The sequence below is a fragment of the Amaranthus tricolor genome, chromosome 13, assembly GCF_026212465.1.
Source record: "Amaranthus tricolor cultivar Red isolate AtriRed21 chromosome 13, ASM2621246v1, whole genome shotgun sequence".
NCBI classification, from domain to species: domain Eukaryota; kingdom Viridiplantae; phylum Streptophyta; class Magnoliopsida; order Caryophyllales; family Amaranthaceae; genus Amaranthus; species Amaranthus tricolor.
This window is the reverse complement of record NC_080059.1, coordinates 7,822,492-7,843,415: the sequence shown is the minus strand read 5'-3', so window position 1 is coordinate 7,843,415 and position 20,924 is coordinate 7,822,492. Positions and strand designations below refer to the sequence as shown.

At 34.7% G+C, this 20,924-nt stretch overlaps 2 protein-coding genes across 6 annotated transcripts; both read right to left on the bottom strand.

Annotated features, from left to right (window-relative positions):
• Positions 1 to 41: 41 nt before the first annotated feature.
• LOC130798687 (uncharacterized) lies at positions 42 to 4,730 on the bottom strand. Its single transcript, XM_057661785.1, has 4 exons — positions 3,892 to 4,730; positions 2,830 to 3,473; positions 682 to 1,197; positions 42 to 420 (listed from the first exon to the last, which is right to left on the bottom strand). The coding sequence occupies exons 1-4, from the start codon at positions 4,151 to 4,153 to the stop codon at positions 292 to 294; spliced, it is 1,551 nt and encodes a 516-aa protein (XP_057517768.1). The 5' UTR covers positions 4,154 to 4,730; the 3' UTR covers positions 42 to 291.
• A 1,599-nt stretch (positions 4,731 to 6,329) lies between these two features.
• Positions 6,330 to 14,257, bottom strand: LOC130798684 (two-pore potassium channel 5-like). Of its 5 annotated transcripts, none has more exons than XR_009039096.1 (4): positions 12,813 to 14,239; positions 9,490 to 10,324; positions 8,862 to 9,336; positions 6,330 to 7,235 (listed from the first exon to the last, which is right to left on the bottom strand). XR_009039096.1 is itself a non-coding variant. In XM_057661782.1 (2 exons), the coding sequence occupies exons 1-2, from the start codon at positions 13,967 to 13,969 to the stop codon at positions 10,150 to 10,152; spliced, it is 1,332 nt and encodes a 443-aa protein (XP_057517765.1). In that variant the 5' UTR covers positions 13,970 to 14,239; the 3' UTR covers positions 6,330 to 10,149. The 5 variants fall into 5 exon arrangements, 1 of the variants encoding a protein (XP_057517765.1); XR_009039098.1 differs by having other exon boundaries at positions 6,330 to 7,220; XR_009039097.1 differs by having other exon boundaries at positions 9,892 to 10,324.
• Positions 14,258 to 20,924: the final 6,667 nt, after the last annotated feature.

Genomic DNA, 20,924 nt, shown 5'->3' with positions numbered 1-20,924 from the left:
AAAGAGCAACGCAACTATTTGATTAGGACAAAAACACGTTATTGAACCTTTGCTTGAGCGCGGCAATGCCTTCATAAAAGATGGCTCACATTGGAGCAAATATCACATTTGTTTTAGTAATAAAAGAAAAAGACATGGCCATAATAGAATTATGATTGTGAAGCCCCCCTTTTTTGGGTGTGGCCAACACTTAATGTATACTCTATGTATCTTTAATGTGACCTAATTTCATTATACATACTATTCTTATGCTACTTTACCCAAAAGACCTTACATTAGTCTCTTGTATATTCATGATGTGATGATAACATCAAAGTCACTGACAGTCCATTCTGCTACCTCATCTTTGTTACTAACGAAAATTTCAGTCCCCATATCAATTGAACTCCATATTCGTTTAGCAGGCAGTGTTCCAGGATCCTAAAAAACGCATAAATGGTTAGTCTCAAAACGTTGTAATATACGAGTAACTCGTATTGAAACAAGGGGGGCATAAAATGCTAATTTGAGCTGGACTTATTGTGAATGTCAGCATATTATAGGGAAATCGAGATGCACACATTTTATAAGCCAAGAAGATATCATCCCAAAACCATATGGCAATTGGATGAAGGGCTCCAATGACTTACAAAATGTGCACACTATCTTTAACTCATCGATGTGGGATCAAAAGATGGTTACCTGATAGAAGAAGAGCCGACTAGAAAGGCCTCCAACATCCAACTCCCATGTAGTAGGATCGCCAACCCAACCTTGGCCTTTCTTGGTAGGATACCCATATTCAGCCCAAATAGGGTGAGGCAGCAACTGTAGTATTTCTTGTGCCTGAGGATTGCTGTAAGGGTCACATGAATCAGATGGTTGCTCAGCATGCTCTGCATTCCCAGGATGACAATAGTAATGGTAGGCTCCATAAGGGAAGTTGGCAGTATCATTCCGATGAATTTTGGTGTCATTGGGTGTAATGTGATAGGGTGGACAAGCCCCGAGGTTAGTAGGGCTGCACCAAGCCGGGGTTTCTGGGTTGATGATCATTTCACTATATCGAGTTACATCAGTGAGTACATCGCCATTGCATGGATCACCGTTGTTTTTCCAACAACTTCCTATATCAATCAAGTAAAACTGGCTCTTGGGTCCTCCACCTTGCTTAATATCCAAATGCATTCTCACTTTGAAGTTTGGGGATACAGGAAGCTGCATTCATGACGGTTTACAAGTATTACGTTTTAGCTTATCGCTTCCTCTAATTATGGGAGGTTCTGAGTACGTTCATTATGTTCGATTGCGTAAGGCCCTGAAAAACTGAGTGCCTTAATATTAAATTACGTAGTATATGTTAAGTGTTTAAAGATACAATTTGTTAGAAAAATATTAGTAATTTTTTGAAATTGCATTGGATTTTCAAAGAATTTGACAATTTTTGCTCCTCCTCTACTCCTACTACTGTTGTGTCGCAATAATGTTATAAAAAACGAAAGAACTCATCCAAAGACCGTCTATTAGGTGTGAGAGAGAGCTTATTTACTCTATAAACTCCACATTTGTTTAGAGAGCTCATTTACTCTATAAACTCCGTTCATCCCCAGAGTTTTAGTATATTTTTCATTTTAGTCCGTCTTATGAAATTGTTACGTACTAGTCATGATCTACACTTTTTCTTCAATTTTCATTCACATATTTGATAAAAATTTTCATCATATCTTTAAATTTCTTTAACTTTCTCATAAAGCTCAATTTTTTACTTAAATTTATTTATTTTTTTGATTTGCTGTAATTTTGTACTTATAGGAAATACTACTAGACATGAGAGAATGTGCTGGAACTATTATTAGAAGGAAAAACTAATTATATTAGACAAATAATCCAAATGGTCACGGGTAAACCCAATCTACGGCAGATACCAAAATCAGGGGGCAGGTTTCTGCAAACTTATTGTTGGTAGAATTTAGAAAATCACATGGATCTTACAAGCTTATAGTCAAATTATTGATGGTCCTAAACAATCTAAGCTGCACCCATTAAGACTAGGCCCCATTTTATTGAAATTCTCCTACCAACTCTTTTTTTTATATTGCTTTTAAGATCATTGGAAATTTGGAACATTCTATTATTTATATATTTTATTAGGTGACTTTTATCTAGATTTTCATCTACACACAATTTAAGACAAATGGGATTATCCCTTCCAAGTTGTATTAATATGTACCCACAATTATCATTTACAATTTTATTTAAATAAAAATATATATTTTCTCATATCTCATTGAATTCCCAAGAGAAGAACTTCCGGTTGACAATGTGAATTATTATTTTCTCATACAAATATCTTTTTCTTACATTTTTATTTTGCATAGCTTTTCATTTTAATTTATCTTACTAATTTTGCACTCTTTTTTTTTTAGCAATGCTCTCATTTTTTTTAAATCTTATTTATAAACTTATATTTTCTCTTCATCTTAACCGCTCATTAGTTATTTAAATCCTCTACTTGTTTTTTTGTCTCATTTTCCAATCCAATTTCCAACTCCACTAAATTTTAACTATTTTACACTAGGCGTAAAATGAGAGAAAATGAGTAATAACTTTTAGTCAAAGAATCACAATGTTAATGTAGAATTAAGTCTTTTACTGTTCATATCTAAAGATAATGACATCAACATCCAACAACTTCATTTTATTACTAATTTCATCAAGTTGCTCCCACCTAAACGAAATTTAAACGGGTCTTATCTTTATTAACGATAATAAGACAGTTATATTTCAAACAACTCTGATTATAATCAGAAACTAAAGAAAAATGAAAAAAAAAGGCAAGAGGTAACTTACAGTTTTGAGCATTCCTCTAGTTTCATAATGATACCCACCAGAGAAACCATGAGTAGCATCAGCCCTAAGATAAAGCATCAACCATGGATATTTCTTTGAAGTTTTAAGCTTATGTTTGAAAACCCAATTACCATTTTTTCCTACTTCCTTCTCCCAAATTACCTCATAATAAGAAATCCCATCAATAATCTCACTACCAATATCCGAACCCAAATCATAAGTACCCCTAAAGCTTCCGGACAGGGTCCCCAAACCCAATCCATTACCATTCGACAATGAAGTGGGTTGATGGTAAAAATCTGGTTGATTCATACACCCTGTTCCATAACATGGGAACCTGCCTGGTGCCTGAAATGGACCCACTTTCTTCCCATTTTGTGGGCATAAACCAGAAGTTGTGTCAAAGTTTCCATTTTTAAGCATAACCATCCAGAATTGCCAGGGTGAATCATCCTGTTTTTGGCATAGTGTTCCTAAGTAGAGTTCTTTTTGTGCTGCATAAAGATCTGGGTTTGTTAGAGCTTCATCTTTTAGTCCTGGAAATGGGGTCCCTACACCAAGCTTGTTTTGTTCTTCACTCACTTTGTGCTGGATTTTTATGGATGTTGATGATCCCCCTTCTCCACTTTCCGCTCTCATCCCTCCTGCATTGTATCAAATCCAAAACATCTCAATAATAACTGACTTATAAGTCTGTCAAGAAACTGACTCAATCAAAAACTTAAACTAATAGTTACGACTCAAGATATGTCATGTTCTTTAACACGCCCTGATACCAAGTCAAGAAACTAATGGTTACGACTCAAGATATGTTATATTCCCCTTTAAATCAAAGGTGAATCTTATTATGCTCTGATACCAACTCAAAGAAACAACTCAACTAAAAACTTAAACCGATGGTTAAGATCCTAAAATATGTTATATACTATAACAAAGCCGATACTTCCCGCTAATCGACTACAACCAACCAATAGACATTTATCAAACAAACCATAAAACCAAAACAATGATTCAAAATAAAGAAAATCTTGTACAATTAAAAGAAGATTATATTGTAATTACTCTTATTGAAAAATGGTAGAGAATTGAAGGATTGATTGGCAGTAATAAGATCAAAACAATCAGCTGCACGAGGACTACCCATAAGAGGAGCTTCATTCCCAACTTCATTACAGAAATTCCAAGCTTCAAAAGCCACTCTCAAATCATCATTCATCATCCCTGGATCTCCCAATGCTGATTTTCCCTCCTGGTTTCCATAGCCAGAACAAGCCAAGAAAGCTGTAACTGCCGCCATTACTAAAACCTTCCATTGTTCAATCATATCAGTAGATCTTAATTTTCTTTAATTTAGCAACAAATTAAGTGTTGGTACGAATCAGAAGAATGACAAAAGATGGAAATATAACTTATAAGGAACAAACAATGACAGGTACAAGTGGGTGGTAGCTGATTTAAAGCCAAGTTAAGTTATCTTAGCAGTAACCCTTACTTGTTTCTTTTTTTGTTCACATGTAGATGTAAGATACAGAATATATACGTTCCTTAGGCGGGTACACTTTCAATCTTTAGAGTTACAGCCTTAAAGGCGGGAAGATTGTGGGGAATTGGTGTGTTTTAAATGTTTCGAAACTCTGGTTCGAGAATTGTGGGTTGATCTAATGGTTGAAAGTTTTTTGCTTGTTTTTGTGACAAGAATTTCATTCTCATCACCTATAGGAAGAATTAATATTTTTTTTCCCTTGTCGATAAGGGATTTTCCGACCTTACATCTGAATATGAAAAAGTCTTTAAAAGATGCTGATGATATAAAAAGATAAGTCAAATATGAGTGAGAAATAATTTTGTAAAATATACTAAAATGAAAAAAGTTATAAACTTTGCGGAGGGATGGAATTTTTTTTAGAATTTTTTTTTTAAAGATTTTTGTGTAATCAACATAATTGAGATTTTTAGCTTTTCAAGAATGTATCTTTACTCTTACCTCTCCAATCTCCATCCTGTATTTAGTATAGCTTTCATTTTGAAAATGACAAAATCTGACTACAATAATTTCTCAAATTATATAAAGGAAATGTATTCATAAATTTTGAAACTATGTGAAAATGGAACAATCAACCATTTGTTATATATAGTTTGATGATATATTTTTATTTGATGTTATTTTAAATAATATAATTAGTTATTTTATATATTACACTTAAAAGTTATATGTATCTCATAATTCAAAATTATAAACTTTTAACAACCCAATTTTTATAGTAGTAACAATGTTCTAAAAGATACATTTAACTATGTTAATTTAGTTTTTTTATATCCTTTATCTAATTGGTTTTGCTGCATTATTTCTAAAAGCTATCACATTATAAAACAAAGTATAGTTTGGCGAAATAATTTATTAGACAATTTAAACCTATTTAGGTATTGATAGTCAAATAACCTATTGTTGGTGTCTGGTAATAATTTGTTAAAAAAATTTCTTATTATGAGTCAATTAAAACTGCTTCCCCTAGCATGTTAAAAATCTATTACTTCAATCAATTGTTATAAAACAATGGATAACTAAATCAGTCACTCTAATCAATCCGTCAGTTAATCATCTCTTTTAGACTCTTCAAACTTAAAAGGAAGGTTGGAAAAAAGAAAGTGTTGTCCATATACTTCATGAATCATATGATATGTAGGAGTCCTAACAGGTGTGGCACAATGCTCACAACACAACAGAAATGTCTCAACTGGCCCCTAATTTTACGGTCTTTTGTCTTGTCAAGCAAAAAAATCTTAGCTTCTAATGCTCTACAGCTGATCACCCATTACTAATTACAACTACCATATCCTCTTTTTCCCTTCCTTTCTGCCTTATTTTCTTGTCTTTTTATTTCGCCCTTGTTACCTTCAAATTATGGAGGGCTATATCCAATAACCAATTTATTCAAGTTCATATTTTCATACTTTTTTTGTTTGTCTTATTTTTATGACCATTAGTTTACATTATGAACAGCCCGACACTATTTGTTTAACTTTGATACGCTCTGATACAACTTGGGGAAGTCGAAACACGACTGGTGACTATAAAGTTGAAATGAAACACTTAAAATGAATAAAAAATATAGCAAAATCAAAATAACAAAAAAAGTAAAATTATAAAATTACGATGCAAAGTAAATGATATATAATTGGTAGTTGGGGCCTTTGCCACTTGTACTAGTTCTAGTATATACTCTTGTATTGCTCTACCAAATTGAGAAGGATGAAGAGAGTAGTCATGAAGACTAAGTCCCAACTCCTAAGTCCTCGATCCTCAATCCGACTCAGGTTCTAGAACCGGGAACAGTACATGTAAAGTGTAAACACATAACAGCTTGTAATCATCGTCGTCATCATCTTATCTAGTATATCCTGCTCATAGGAACTATGATCAGGGTATGAGGAACTTAACAAATTGTAAGTTCTAAGCAAAAGCTTTGAAGTATTGACATTCTCAGATGAATTCTAGGTGGTTAACAAACGAAACAAACACTCCAACTCAAGTCAGATCTGTGTTTGGTACAATCATATATGACAGCATCAGCAACATCAAAAAGCTTTTAAAACTAACAATTCTATTCTTACTTGTAACAAATCCAACACCATTTAATAATAATTTAAGAAAACAAAAGGGGAACTTTCAGAATCATGTTTGGTGAAGTGCTTCTGAATTCTGATGGTGGTTCAGGTGAAACTTCTTGTACCAGAATGAAATGTTATGTATCAACTATCAACTGGGTTGATGGACCTCATTTCGGCTACACCTTATCAGTTGACGCACAACGAAATATGATCGAAATCTCGAAACCTTGAAATCCCAGCTCGAATCTGCGAACACTCGAGTCCCTGGCCCCCAAGCTTAGCGATGTTGTGTGACCACACTTTCCGTCTTTGCGCTTTACATTCAAAAACAGGGTACACATGAACACACACTCCACAAACCTTATCACATCAAATAACGATCTGTGTCGCTTTGACATTCTTTTTTTTTCGTTGTTCTGCCTTGCGTGCACAAGACGTTGGTACCTTATTTCGTTCATCTGGAAAATCAATATAGAAGAATAAAACCTTCTCCTTGCAAATCCTGCCGACTAAACCACTCCTTTAATTAGATAAGAAGGTTAGCCAGAACCGGCCTCTTTTTTTATGTTCACAAGGAATAAAGTTGCGTATGCCCGACCTTTTCAAATCCACTGAGGTGGGAGTCACTTGGAATTGAGAAATTGGCATGTTATTTATCAACAATATTGTCTTTCAACATAGGAATAATTTTTTCATCTGTGCCAAAAACACAAACTGACTCTGCTTTAACTTACTACAGAATGTGTTGGCACTTGGCACGCTATGAAATCAATGCAAAATGCCTGCAGATTCATAAGCTACGCAGAATGAACAAGTCAAGAGCACAACAAAAAAAATTACAAGGATATTACTAGCTATCTCGCACAAAAAGAAAATGATAAGAAAGTAAGATAACCGGAAATTATTTAGTGTGAGCAGCAGACAGTATGTTTGTGAAACAGTCTCTCAAACCAAAAAAAAGATTTAATAGCAAGCAATTTCTTAGCAAGGAGATTGCAAAACAGAGAAGAGGGAGCTAGGAGGAGTTGTCAACCAATCACTCGAGATTCATATTGATCAATCGAATAAGTCAACCATGGTGTTTTGTTATTCAGCCAATCTGAATCTTGACTTTACCTAAAACATAGCATTCATGAAATGAATTAAGCAACAAACTCAAATCTATCCCATTTTCCACCTATGGTTAACAGATAGCTTAATAACTAGGTTCTGGACAGTGGAAACTATGGTAATGCAATCTAACTTCACAGTAATTCACATGAGATTCTAACCAAATACCTAAAAACATAATCTGAAACTCCCACTTCTAATTTCTAAAGAATCCATGCTCTACTGTGTATTTGGTGTGTTGTTTAGTTCACATAGCCTGAATGGACATTAGGTTCTGGGACATTTGTGGTTTTGCAATTCTAACTTCAATCTAATTTAGATGGCATTGTTACCAAATACCAAAACACACTTATATGCAATAAAATATAGTCTCATTTCCTCTAAAGTGTATCCTCTCAAAAAAAGCTTTGTGGCACATTTGCTTTATCTGTCTAATTAACAAACAATTCATTTGCTTGATAGACATCTCCCACGACTTCATATCCCTCCTAATCAGCATTGCACCAGATTGTGCAAAAACAAGGCCGTATCGTATCGACTGGTCGTATCATAAAGGTTTTTAAATTTACCGAACCAATATTACTTGTATCGTAAAGGTGAGAAAAAACCTTGTTTTAAGCTGTTTCAATCAATGTTTCATGGTTTAGGCCGAAATTTGGCGATATGATTAATGCGTCACCCCGTTACCGCAACCGCAACCTATACCATATTTTTGCACCATATTGCACCATGGAAGATGTGAGAATAACACAATTTTGATAACTAAAGATCTATTTCATGATGGATGATTTTTCAATAATTGACGTCAATTTGATTTGTCAACTGCCTTCGTAAAACAGATCATTAAGCAACACGTAAATCTAGAAGATTTCTCTCTCTCTCTCTCTTAAAGTCCTTGCTCCCGATCACTTAATTTGTATTGTGCATATTCAAGTTGACGAAGAAATAACCCCACTCTTTTTGGCCCATAGCCAACATATTCATGTTAAACAATCAATACATGCCACAATTTCTGCTTGTTACAGAAACCTGTAAACCCTGTTCTAAATTTCGAATCACTTCTTGCAAAGTATTTTCCCAATCCGATGAATGGAACTCTACAAAACATTACAAACCTAAAAGATCTGCAGTGCTCAAACAAAGAAAAGACAATTGAATCGTTACAGTTGCTATTATACTATGATCGATTCAGTATCCCTCTCTTGGGAACTACCAAGAAAGGAATCAAACATTTCCAACTTGTATCACGGAGTTTCAGCATGAAGCAATAAACAAAATTGTGAAACGACAAGTGCATTAATTTAAGTGCATACCTGTAATGTTTGCCAATTGCATAAGGACAATTAGAACCAAATTGAAAAGTGTTCCATCGGCATTCATCATTATATGGTCATCGTTGCATTGTCTCCTCAGTCCCTAGGTTGATAAGTTCCAGTACTTTCCTGCAATGAGCATTCCATTCCATTTTTCTTAAGAAAAATCATTCTCTCGAGTGATAACCAGTCACCAAGGCAAGGATGCTCCATGTACCCCATCAGGCAACATGAGTTGCACCCGCTAACATTTGTATAGACCTGTTAAGCATGCAGATGAGGTTGCCAAGCTGCATCCTGTACAGCTCTTACAGCCAAAGGAGGCAAACTAAGCTCCTTAAGAGGTAATCATCTCATCCTGATCTTCTCATTTTCTCAGAATGTAAGGTAAAAAAACACCTGAGGTGGAAATTTTGTTCCCTAAAGAATATTGTATCTATAGCCGCAGCTGATGAGCAGAAGGCAGAAATGACTACTGCAATGAATGGACCAGATATTAGCATCATGTTTCTGTAATAAATTTATGTAAGAAAGATACCACAAACTGAAATGAAGCTATACATATTGTTAATTTTTTTTGTATGAAAAAAAGAGGATCGGAACAATGGAAACTCAATTAGAATCTTACAGAATATACACCCTATGTTACTTGGACTCTTCATTTTGCTTCACGTACCCGTGTCGGATCCTTGATGCTTGGACATTAGTATGGCAATTAGACACTTCATTTTAGGCATAAAATTGAATATCTAGACGTATCCGACACTTGGACACGTACCAATATCCAACATCAGTACCGAGTCCAAGTAACATAGTATACACCACCCAAAAGCCAAGATCAACAGAGAAAAATGCTTAATGACATCAAACACTTCTGAAGTCCACATGCCATCGGCAAGGATTTAAAATTTTTGATGAAGCATAACAACACAACTCCTCACTCATTTTTAGCGTGGAATAGTTTAAAAGGTAAGAAATAGCATCATAATCATACATGAGAAAGACATTCTATAAAGGAACGATGTTTTACATCTTCATGCGATCTCATTGTTGTCCTTCGGAGCAGTGACAATAGATACAATGGTTCTTTTTATAAAGGGAAATAATTCTATAATGTGAATGTATATGCAAGTCTTGCATCTATGCATAATTTGAGGGATAAACTTTTTTAGCAACTTCACAGAAAAACTATGACTTTACAGTTTACAAAGACAAATGTTGCTCCACCCATAATTATACTCCTCTCCTACAGTGCAGATTCAATTTTAGCTTTTCACTTGCATGCATTTTAGGGCAAATCTTCCACTTTCAAGGACAATGAACGATTCTGCAATAGGTCAGGAAGTGTTATCCTCCCCATGTTATTTGTATCAAGTTTATCAAACTGATGGCAAATCTGTGATATATCTTGCTCTCCTATTTTTCCCATCTCTTTAAGCTTGAAGATAACATACTCTGATTTGCTACACGTGAAAGATGAAACAAGGAGAGTCAGTAGTCCTTCTTATCTTGAAATTGCCAGATGCATGCACAATAAAATTAGAAATTGTTTCTACTACAAGATAAATAAAAACTCAATTTAATCCTTTTAATAAGACAGCTCAAAATACTAGATTTTCCTCTTATAAAGTCAATTTTCACTATTCTCATGAAGTGAAATAATGTCCATTTACTTCTGTAGTGTGTAGAATACGCAATACCCTTATAAAGTCAAATTTTCACAATTCTCATGAACCACCAAGGCAAATTTTCAGGTTCTAGAAAGATGTATGCACTATATGATGAATAATCCACTTGGCCCTCCCTTCCCACCAGCTTACATTAGTCTAAGCTTATTTGCTGAATTAGCGTTCTGATCAGATAGCCTACCATGTTGACTAAGCGCAATGTTATTGTTAGTTGGTAGGTGCTTCAATCCTTCTTACAATGTTAGTTTCTCAACTCAAAGCAATGTTCTTCCAGCCAATTTCATTAATCTTTACCAAAGTGGACTAAACTCAATCAAGTAAGATAAATAAAGATAATTTCTAAGGTATGCTAGATGTTACACATCAAGCATTAGTATCACTTCTTAGAACCCTAAACTGAATCATCAAACAAGTAGAAATAAAAATTTTGTGATTGAATACTGAACAAAACATTGATATGTGTATTCCTTGAATACCTATACTATGCAGCTTGAAAACGACGATGAATTAGAGTTCGAACAATGTGTTTCAAACTCCAATATTGCCAAGATCGAGTGTATGAGGTTTTGTGACAAACAAATTACGCTATCAATAATATCGATGTTTGTAGGAGAAAATAAAGCAATAAAATGACACAAAGATTTAACGAGGTTCACCCAACTAAGGCTACGTCCTCCGGTGTGTAGTATCTCTTATATTATCAAAAGGAGTTCAAAGAACTCTCAAATATGGAGAATTACAATAGAGAAGAGATAGGCTAGTGTTTGGCTTGGGGTGTATTTTGTGGATGATTACAATGTGAATGAGAGCTCTCTATTTATAGGAGAGATCTCATTAAGTAATATTAAGTACATTAAAACTATGAATAAATGATAATGAAACATCCCCAAGTATATGAAGAGTCAAAAATAGCATCCTAGGAGCATCAAGAGTTAAACCTTTGCACTTCTTCATTAAGTCCCATAACTCCCATGAATAACTCATACTTCATTACCTCATCAATCCATACGTTTAATCACCATCATAAATCACAATCATCAAGACTCAACTTAATACACCCATTCATGACAAACTTATGGGATTTCATCCCAAGAGTCACTACATGAATGCACACACCAAATGTGCACTCAAGTCACACCATTCATAACACAGCTAATGCTAACTGTTTCTGCATTGGGAAACTAATTAGTCCACCAGGTTGATATAAACATCTATTAATTCAAATTTCAAGAGAAATGTAAGGATTATAGGTGACTTGGTTCACCAAGTAATTAGGACTTAATCAAGCAAATTAATTAAGTGTGTTAGTGTGGTAAGAAAAGGACTAAGTAATAGCTTGGGATTGATCGAGGGTGGATCAACCTAGTACTCTTGTCCCTTATATTCATTGGTTGGTTTAAATCCTTGGAGAGCAAGGCATGCATCAGACATAGGACATGTATAGGATGCCAAAAAGGAGCATTGATTTGAGGACCATGGAACACGTTGCACAAAAAGAGCAGAAGCAACCAAAGCCTGCCAGCACACCTATCCTCGAACGAACACAGGCCTCCAGAGAGCTACTGCCTCATTTTTGCTTTGTGTTGATGTCTTTCTCACTTGATACCTCTATGCCCTATGTTTCCCTATAGATACACTAGTCCTAGGTCACTTGTTCATAAGCCAAGTCTCATTTGTATAGTTCTCTAATTGCTTAAGTTTATTCCCCACTTAGCTTCTCTCTTTCTCTTAAAACCTCCATTGTAATTCCTTCAAAACTATAGTTTGTCCTTCAAATACATTATTACTATTATCCTAGCTAGATATGGTGGATGTCACCTAAATTTGGAGAACCACCGCAAATCTTGTGTCTTTATTTTCTTTGTTCATTATGTCTATTCATCACATACTTGCATATTTACTTCATACATTCATACACACTATAAACATTCATTTAAACTCCACTTTTGATATTTGGTGAGTGAGATAACTCTGTTAGAGTATATAACATATCGTGGGGAGGGGTGGTTGAAATTGAACCCGTGACCTCTTGTCACGTTGGCCTCTGATACCATGTCAAGGACTCAACCAAAAACTTATGCCGATAATTCAGGCCCCGCGATATGTTATATACTCTAACTAAATCATCACAACGTGAAGAACAAAAGGCATTGTAGTTGTGAGCATCATGCTAAAAATGAGCAATAATCTAATGAAGTACTACTAAAAATGGAGCCTACTTCAATTTAAAAAGCCAAAATGGAGAGAAGAGCAAGGAACAAACTTGATGAAATCATTGTTATTGATGTTGGCAGCAAACAAGTCAAGGGGAGTAATATCCCTTTGAAGAACCCACTTAGCAATGGTACGCTGACGCTTATGAATTCGAGCCTCAACAAGGTAAAGAAAAGCACGAGCGACAGCCAAAGTCGAAACCAGAAGCCAAACAGAAGCAAAAATACGACCAGTAAGTGTATTAAAGGCTCTATCCCCATAACCAACAGTAGTAACAGATAATGCAGACAAGTAAAGCGCATCAACCCAAGTAAATTCCTCAACAAAGTACAAGAAAATCGTCCCAACTCCAATACAAAGCACTAGAACAAACAATGCCAATCCAACTTTAAGACGAATCCTCATTCTCCCCTTCTGTACATCAACAATTCGAAGCGTAAGGAAATGCAGAAGATGGTTTTGTCGATTGTGATTATGATTGTGATTATTGTTTGATGCTGAATTAACATTATTAGCAAAAGTAGTTGTTGTCGTGGTTTGATGATGAAGAATATCAGAAAGAATGTTCTGTTCTTGAAGATCAAGCACATAATTAACAACCCCAGTAAGAAGAATATCAATAAAACCAAACCCAATTAACACAAACAAGCAAGCAAATATTTTTGTAAATGGAGAAAGTGGAGTGATATCACCATACCCAATTGTACACATTGTTACAATACAGAAGTAAAGAGCATCAACAACTGGGTGAGTTTCTACTCCTTTAGCGAATTGTTCTTGGTTTAATCCATACACTAAAACCCCCATTACTAAATAAATTACCAGTAAAATCCCAGCTTGTTTCGCCATTTCTTTCTTAGAACTACTCTTCAATTCTTCATCATCTTCTTCCTCGGAAGATGTGGGATCTTGGGGTTCGGTTTCGGTATCGGGTTCGGCTTCAGACTGTACTTGAGCTTTGAAATTAGCTTGGATTTCACGGAGTACAGCAGCCATATCTTTGGCTGGAGCTGTTTTACTTCTTTGTAATGATTTTGTTCTCGGAAGTTGCTCTGAATCTGATGACCCAATGTGTGGAATCCCCGATGAAAGTGATTGGGTTCTCAAATTAACCTCCATTTTTGTATGAGAAGACCCAATTTCATCATAATTGGTGTATAACAATGGTTGGAATTCTCCATCTTCTGTTTTTCCATTAACATCCATCGACCTTCTTCAAATTGGGGAGAGATGAATTTCGTCACTCCCCACAACCAGAAAGATTCCTGAGGAGATCACATGAGGAAGAACGCAGGTGAACAGAAGCGAAAAATTACGGTTACGAATCTGGGATTCTCACAAATGGCGACCTTTGAGAGGTAGGCGCAGACAATATAGGGAATAGTATCTCCCAATTTGGCGACTCTACATCCACATAATCCGAATGAATAGTACCGTCTTTGTCTTATCTCTTGTTGAAGTTAAATAAACATCAAAGATAAGTGGTTGGTTATTGAAGTTTTTTAGAAAAATTTAGTTATTTGATAATAGATAAAGAAGATCAATTGTTTTGTTTACTGGTATTATTATAAGTGAGTTTAAAGTTAATAGATGAAATTGAAATAAAATAATATGTGTAAAAATAGAAATTATATAAAATGAGAGGACTTAATCTAAAATAAAAATATTGAATGAGAAAGAGGAAAAGAGTATATAATAAAGTATTTTTAATCCACGATTTGGAGCCAAAATAGAATCTTAACAAAAATACTTCCAATTGAGAGTAGGTTTAGAGAATCCATACCTCTAAAAGGAAAATAAATTAATATATTATGTAAGTGGTGACAATAAACCTTTATCATAAGGGTGAAAACAAAGGTCCTCAACCACTAAGTTAATTTATGATTCTTGGATTTTACAAAATCAAAAGTTAGATAATGTTAAATGTGCACTTTAAGTCATGGAATGTAAATCATATACGATGATGATTAGAGTCATTGAAGCCATGCTCAAGCGAGCACTTATGTTTGTTCGTATGAGCAAATTGAGTTTCGTAAAGACATTAGATTTTGGGGCAAACGTGCCTTGACGATCAATTCTAATGGGAAGCGAAGTTTTAATCTCTTTCAATCATATTAGATTTAATAACTAACCTAAACTAATTAGGAGATATTTATATAATTAGAAACCAATAACCATCAAATTAGAATCATCACTAGAAAAAACTCAAGTTCTCAAGTTGAATATGTTAGAGTATATAACATATTTTAGGGCTTCAACCAAAAGCTTAAAACTTATGGTTAAGACCCTAATCATGTCAAAGAACCAACTCAACCAAAAGTTTAAGCTTATGGTTAAGTGTAACAACCCTACTTACCATTGACTGAATAAACAAGGTCATCACTTATCACAGGATTTATTTCCCAAGAAACTTAAATCACACTTCCAAAACTTGAGCAAAGGAGTCACTAGTTCTTTAACGTAACTAACTCAGCTATTCGCAAACCAAAAATTTTACTAAAACAAAAAGTAATTATATACTCTATAAGTCTAATATAACCAGCACAACCAAGTCTAATATACATTATATCAAAAACCTAATACAATACTAAACTTCTAACTTACTCAGCTAAAATCTAACATCTCTGTAACTCTAATCATCACCGCTAACCCATCGTTCCCCACCGGTTCCGATCTGCAAACAAACTAAAAGATGAAAACAACATGGGTCAGGTGCCGATATGTATATATATATATATATATATATATATATATATATATATATATATATATATATATATATATATATATATATATATATATATATATATATATATATATATAAAAGTTAAAAATATAGTTACGATTTCTTAAATAAAGAGGTTCGAATCAAAATGATTATTTTATTAAAATGTGTGAGCCCACGAAGGTGAGTTTCTTAGTTGGGTCTCGCAAGAAAATAAATCGAGATAAAAATAAATAAATAAATAAACATAATAATAAAAATAAAAATAATAATAATGATAATAGCAATAACAAGTATAATACCCGTACAAAACCCTAAACGCTCAAGCAGAGCCGTCACTTTCCTTCCTCCCCCTTCTCCTTCTTTTTCCCTTCTCCTCTTGCACCGCTAGTGAGCAGTCGTGCCACCACCAGCCTGCTGCACGGCCCCACAAAAATGCTGGCCTGCCTTCTTTTCTCCACGGCAGAAACCAGCAGCCTCCCTTCCCTCCTCCCTCGCACTGAACAGCCGGCAGCCAACTCACGAGCAACCGCCAGCTGCTGGCCGATTTTAGGCTTCTCTCCAGCTAGTTTTGGCCCTTATGCACTACCACTACAACCCTCATTCACCTCTTCACCATTCTTGCTAGTTTTAATCCTTGTAAGCCATCTCCTCCTCTTCTACTTGACTCTTGTTGTTTACAATTAAAAGTTTTATAAAGTTTTGAGTGTGATGTTGATTTTTATGTTATTTTTCATTGAATTCTTTTGTGAGTAAGAGTTTGATTGATGAATTGAACATATTCATGATTTAAGGTTTGAAGTATGATTAGAAATTATAGGATGTGTGTTGATTGTGTATTAGTTTGGTTTAATCTTATCATAGGTAATAGAAATAGTGTTATCTTTGAACATGAAATAATTAGAGTTTGATTTAGAAATGAGATTACTAGTAGTGTGTGTTGTATGCTACTTTGGTGGTGTGGTGATTAATTAAATAACCTTATAAGCTGTTTTAAGACTTGGTTGATTATTGTTGTGGTAATTAGTAATGATTTTGATTATAGTTGACTATAGAAATGATTTTGGTTGTTAATTGGGAGTAGTAGTTGCTAATTGTTAGTGATTTAATTGTGAGAGTTACTAATACCTCATTAGGTTGTTATTAAAATCATAAATACATAATTGTAATAAGCCATGAACATAGTGTCAACTGTTGAGAATTATTAAAGTTACTTGTATGATGTCTTGATTTTAGTTCTTGCTAGCCTTGGAGAATATAATAAATGATATTGCAATGTGATAACTTTAAGATTCGTCCTTGTCATCATATTAGCACTACATCAACATTAAGTGTGAATCGAGATGATGTGAACCGTTATAACTCAAAGTTAGTTGGTGTAATGAAACAGTCGACATAATCCTTTTATTCTTTGTCGATGGAAAAACTTGTGTTATTATTGAATTGACGATTATGCTTGGTGTTGAATGAGATGTGTACGTGCTAGAAGTAATTGAAAACTTGTCGTGAATGGATGATAGTGGTTACTTTGGTTTCTAGCTGGTATGACAAAGTAGTTAAGAGAACTTATAAGTTCTATTCTTAACTTGTATAGGTTCCCAGTTTATAAGGGGAAAATAGACCCTTAGTTGGGTGATTTTTGTAACTTGTGGTCGTGCAGTGACGCTTGCAGGTATGCACACGCAGTAATTTATTATCATGTTTATCGTTACAAAGTATTATCAATATTTCATGATTATATACATCATATTAGAATTATAGAGCGCCAGAAAGTAAACTATGTTAGCGTATAGTCATAATAGTGATATAGGCAAATAAAATGAAAGCATTAGGAGACTATGAGAACAGAATTCTAAATAGTAGAGAACGCACCATGATTGTGTGTGGTATCGAAGTGATTTCCTACTTATTGAGCCTTGATTTATGATTAGTTTTCTAAACTGGATTATGTTCGGTTGATTTTATAGTCCCCTAGGTAAGGTTCGAAGGGACCACCGTAAGGGGGGTATAGGCATGCTTGGGTCATTGGGCGCCAGGTGGCCGATACCGCCCCTTGACCGATGTGTTACCATGCGGGCCTTACAAACCCCAATATAGTGGCCTCTTCATTGGTTTAGTACCCCAGTGTGTTAGTTTTTCCCGAAGCTAGGACCCAAGTTCAACTGGAGGGGGCATGAGCTCATACTTTGCCATGGGCGCCGAATGGCCGATAACGCCCTTGGCCGTGTCACTATGCCATGAATAGAGAAAAGATCCACTACCCTTGAATATACTTCGAGAGATTAGTAGTTTGAAAGATAAAATTATGAGTAAATAGAGGAGTTTAGACTGATTAGTAAACTCGCTATTGTCATACTATATCGTTGTCTATAGTTTTGTTCAATGACTCTAATTGTTATAAGTTCATTAATTACTGACGTGTATGTGTTTATTGTTGGTTGCTCATGACTCTCTATGATATTCCTGATATGACACATCTGACTATGGTCATTATGTTGAGCAGCAGAGGGATCACAGCTTGACATGACAGGTATAGGAGCTTCTTTTGCTTTGCATTGGGGGAAAGAGCGGAGTACGGTCGTAACAATTGTGTACAAATTGTCTAATGCTTGTAGCTTCTATATTATTTGTAAAGTTTTCTTTTAGGGTTGTATAATTTCTTTTGTATGGAGCCATGTGACTCCTTGTATGTTCCATAGTTCCGCTGCGTAGTTTTTGGATGTATAGTATTGAAAATACTCCTTTAGTATCTATCAGATCGATGCGTTAACACTGGAACCACGATCCTCATTAGAGTTGATGATTTGAGAAGCCGATGATGATTCTTTCCGTCGCGACATATTCTTGAAAGCATTAAAGGCCTTAGATTATTATAGTTATGTTATCCAATTATATATTCTTGTCACATCCTCAGTTTTCAGCAGAGATGCTGACGAAATTTTCACTTACTCACCTTTTTAATTAATCTTTAACGTTTATTTTAATTATGTTCCCTTTTTTTCATGTAACATCCGAATTTCTTCCCTTCCTTTACGATTCTGGTTTCGTTTAAAAGGTTGGAAAGTCAGGGGTGTTACAAGAGTGTAATACGACATTAAAATAATACTCCCTCCGAACCAATTTAGACGTCCCATTTGCTTGGGCACGGTTATTAAGAATGGTGTGGGGTCCATTAGTAAATAGTGAAGGGTAGTTAGATAAGTAAGGTATATAGGGGTATATTCGTAATTACGTGTGTGAACCAAGAGTATTTAGGTAAAAAAAAATTGACAAAAATAGAAATAGGACAACTAAAAAGACTTTACCAAATAAGGAAATGGAACAAGTAAATTGGTTTGGAGGGAGTATATTTCCCATAAAGAAAATATAATCAATAACCACAATTGGAATTTCTATGGAAGAAGAGAAAACGTGAGAAAGAAATCATGGAATTATTGAATAGGATATATACCTTCTAATTCTTTTTAGGCAACAGAAAAGATGGAGGAATTCCACAATCAGAAGGCTGCCAGCATCTTCTTTCAGCCTAAAAAGAAAGCTGGCAGGTAGTGTAGGCTGCTGTATAGGCTCGGGTTCCGGGAATGAGGAGGGTTCTACATCGCCTGTTTGAGGGCCAAGAACCGAGCAAATGAGATTCTGGATTGGTTCACAAATCAGAAAATTAGATGGGACGAAGATTGTACCTGTGTTGCTGAATTTCAACAATAATTTCAGTGAGAATGTCAAATAGAGAAGTATAATAATCAAGTCTCTGTACCAGTAATGTGTGGTATTGAAGACCAAGAAACAAGGTAATTGCTGATTTTCGGATCCAAATAAGGCAAGAAGCCCGCTGCTGTTGGTTGTTGTTAGGGTTCGAAATTAGAGGAACATGAAGATGAATGTAGTAAATGTGCTCAAAAATTAAAAAAAAGAAGGGGAAACTATACCTGATGTTGTTCTTTTGTATTATTTTTCAGAAAATCAAAGGAAAAAGATAGATTTTGTTCTTCGAATATCCAAAGCAAGAAAGAAGAGAACACAAAAAAAAATTGTTATACCTGCTATATTTTCATCAAAATCGAAGGCAAGGAGGGAAGGGTCTGCTGTGTTTTCTTGCGAGCATCAGAGGTTGAAGATGAGTAATGTTTGCTTTACTATAATGTGCGAAAAGAGGGAGATTCACCTTGATCTGGGTTTCGAAATCAAGAGGTAAGGGATGAGGGGGTACTGGGTAGGGTTCGAAAATCAGAATGAGATTATGTTTGGGGAAGATGATGAATGGTACATGTGGGGAAAGAAACTGGATTTTAGGGAAATAAAATAAAATAAATTATCAAGGGATAATAAATGAATTATTATGTTGGGTATCCTTAAGTCCAATACCACTTCTCTTTTCTTTATGTTTAACTCAATAAAATTCTAATCTTAATATTTATTTTAAGTTCCCAATTCTAAATATTATTAATTTTCCAAATGTTACATTAAGGCTCCAAGATATGTTATATACTCTACCACACCCCCTCACATAAAGTGTGGATGCGACACAAACTCTCCTCATATATTCTACTTTATATGAGGGGTGGTTGAGATTCGAACCCGTGACCTCTTGTTTCACTGGCTTTTGATACCATGTCATAGACCATCTCAACCGAAAGCTTAAGCTTATGATTAAGGTCCCAAAATATATTACATACTCTAACAAAATAGCTTCATTGTTTACATCAATCAATACAAGGAAACCATCAAAGTGGACAAAGCCCAAGTTAAGTAAACCTTAATAACTAACAATTTGCTAAAATAATAATTCTTCATTCTTTATGACAATGTTAAAAATAATGGGAATAAGTTTGCATTTCATGTTAGTTATTAGAGCTATGTGCATGAATTGGATTTGTGGGTTTCCTTCTAAATTATCTCACGTGACCTTATTAATCCATATTTGGGCTACCTACGGGATTACACGACTTTTTGTACGTGCTAATTGCGACCGTAATTTCTAATTTTGTAGATTAATTTATTGCTTTTGGTAAAATTTCTAACTACTGAAACAAAGTGGCTTGTGTCATGTTAATCTTAAATCATGTGTTACATGACCAATTAAAGTGTTAAAAAATTTAGACTTAAAGGTTAGAATTAACAACTTGATTACTAGACCTTAAGCATATGTTTTGATGAATGGTAAAAAGGAGATATAGTACACACACTTGGTGTGTATGGAAGAAGTACATGGAGTGCTTTGATGAGGAATTGGCTTTGATTACCAACGCAATAGTACAAACATTCGTTAGGTTACCCTAACAACTTTTTAGTTTGTTTAGGCTATCTTGACCAGTATATTTGAGACAAGCAAAAGACTCACTTGGGGGAGTTTATTGATGTCCTATTTTACATGATTTTTAGCCTCATTTTACGTGCTAAATACTTATTTAAGTATCTTAATCTTCATATTGACGC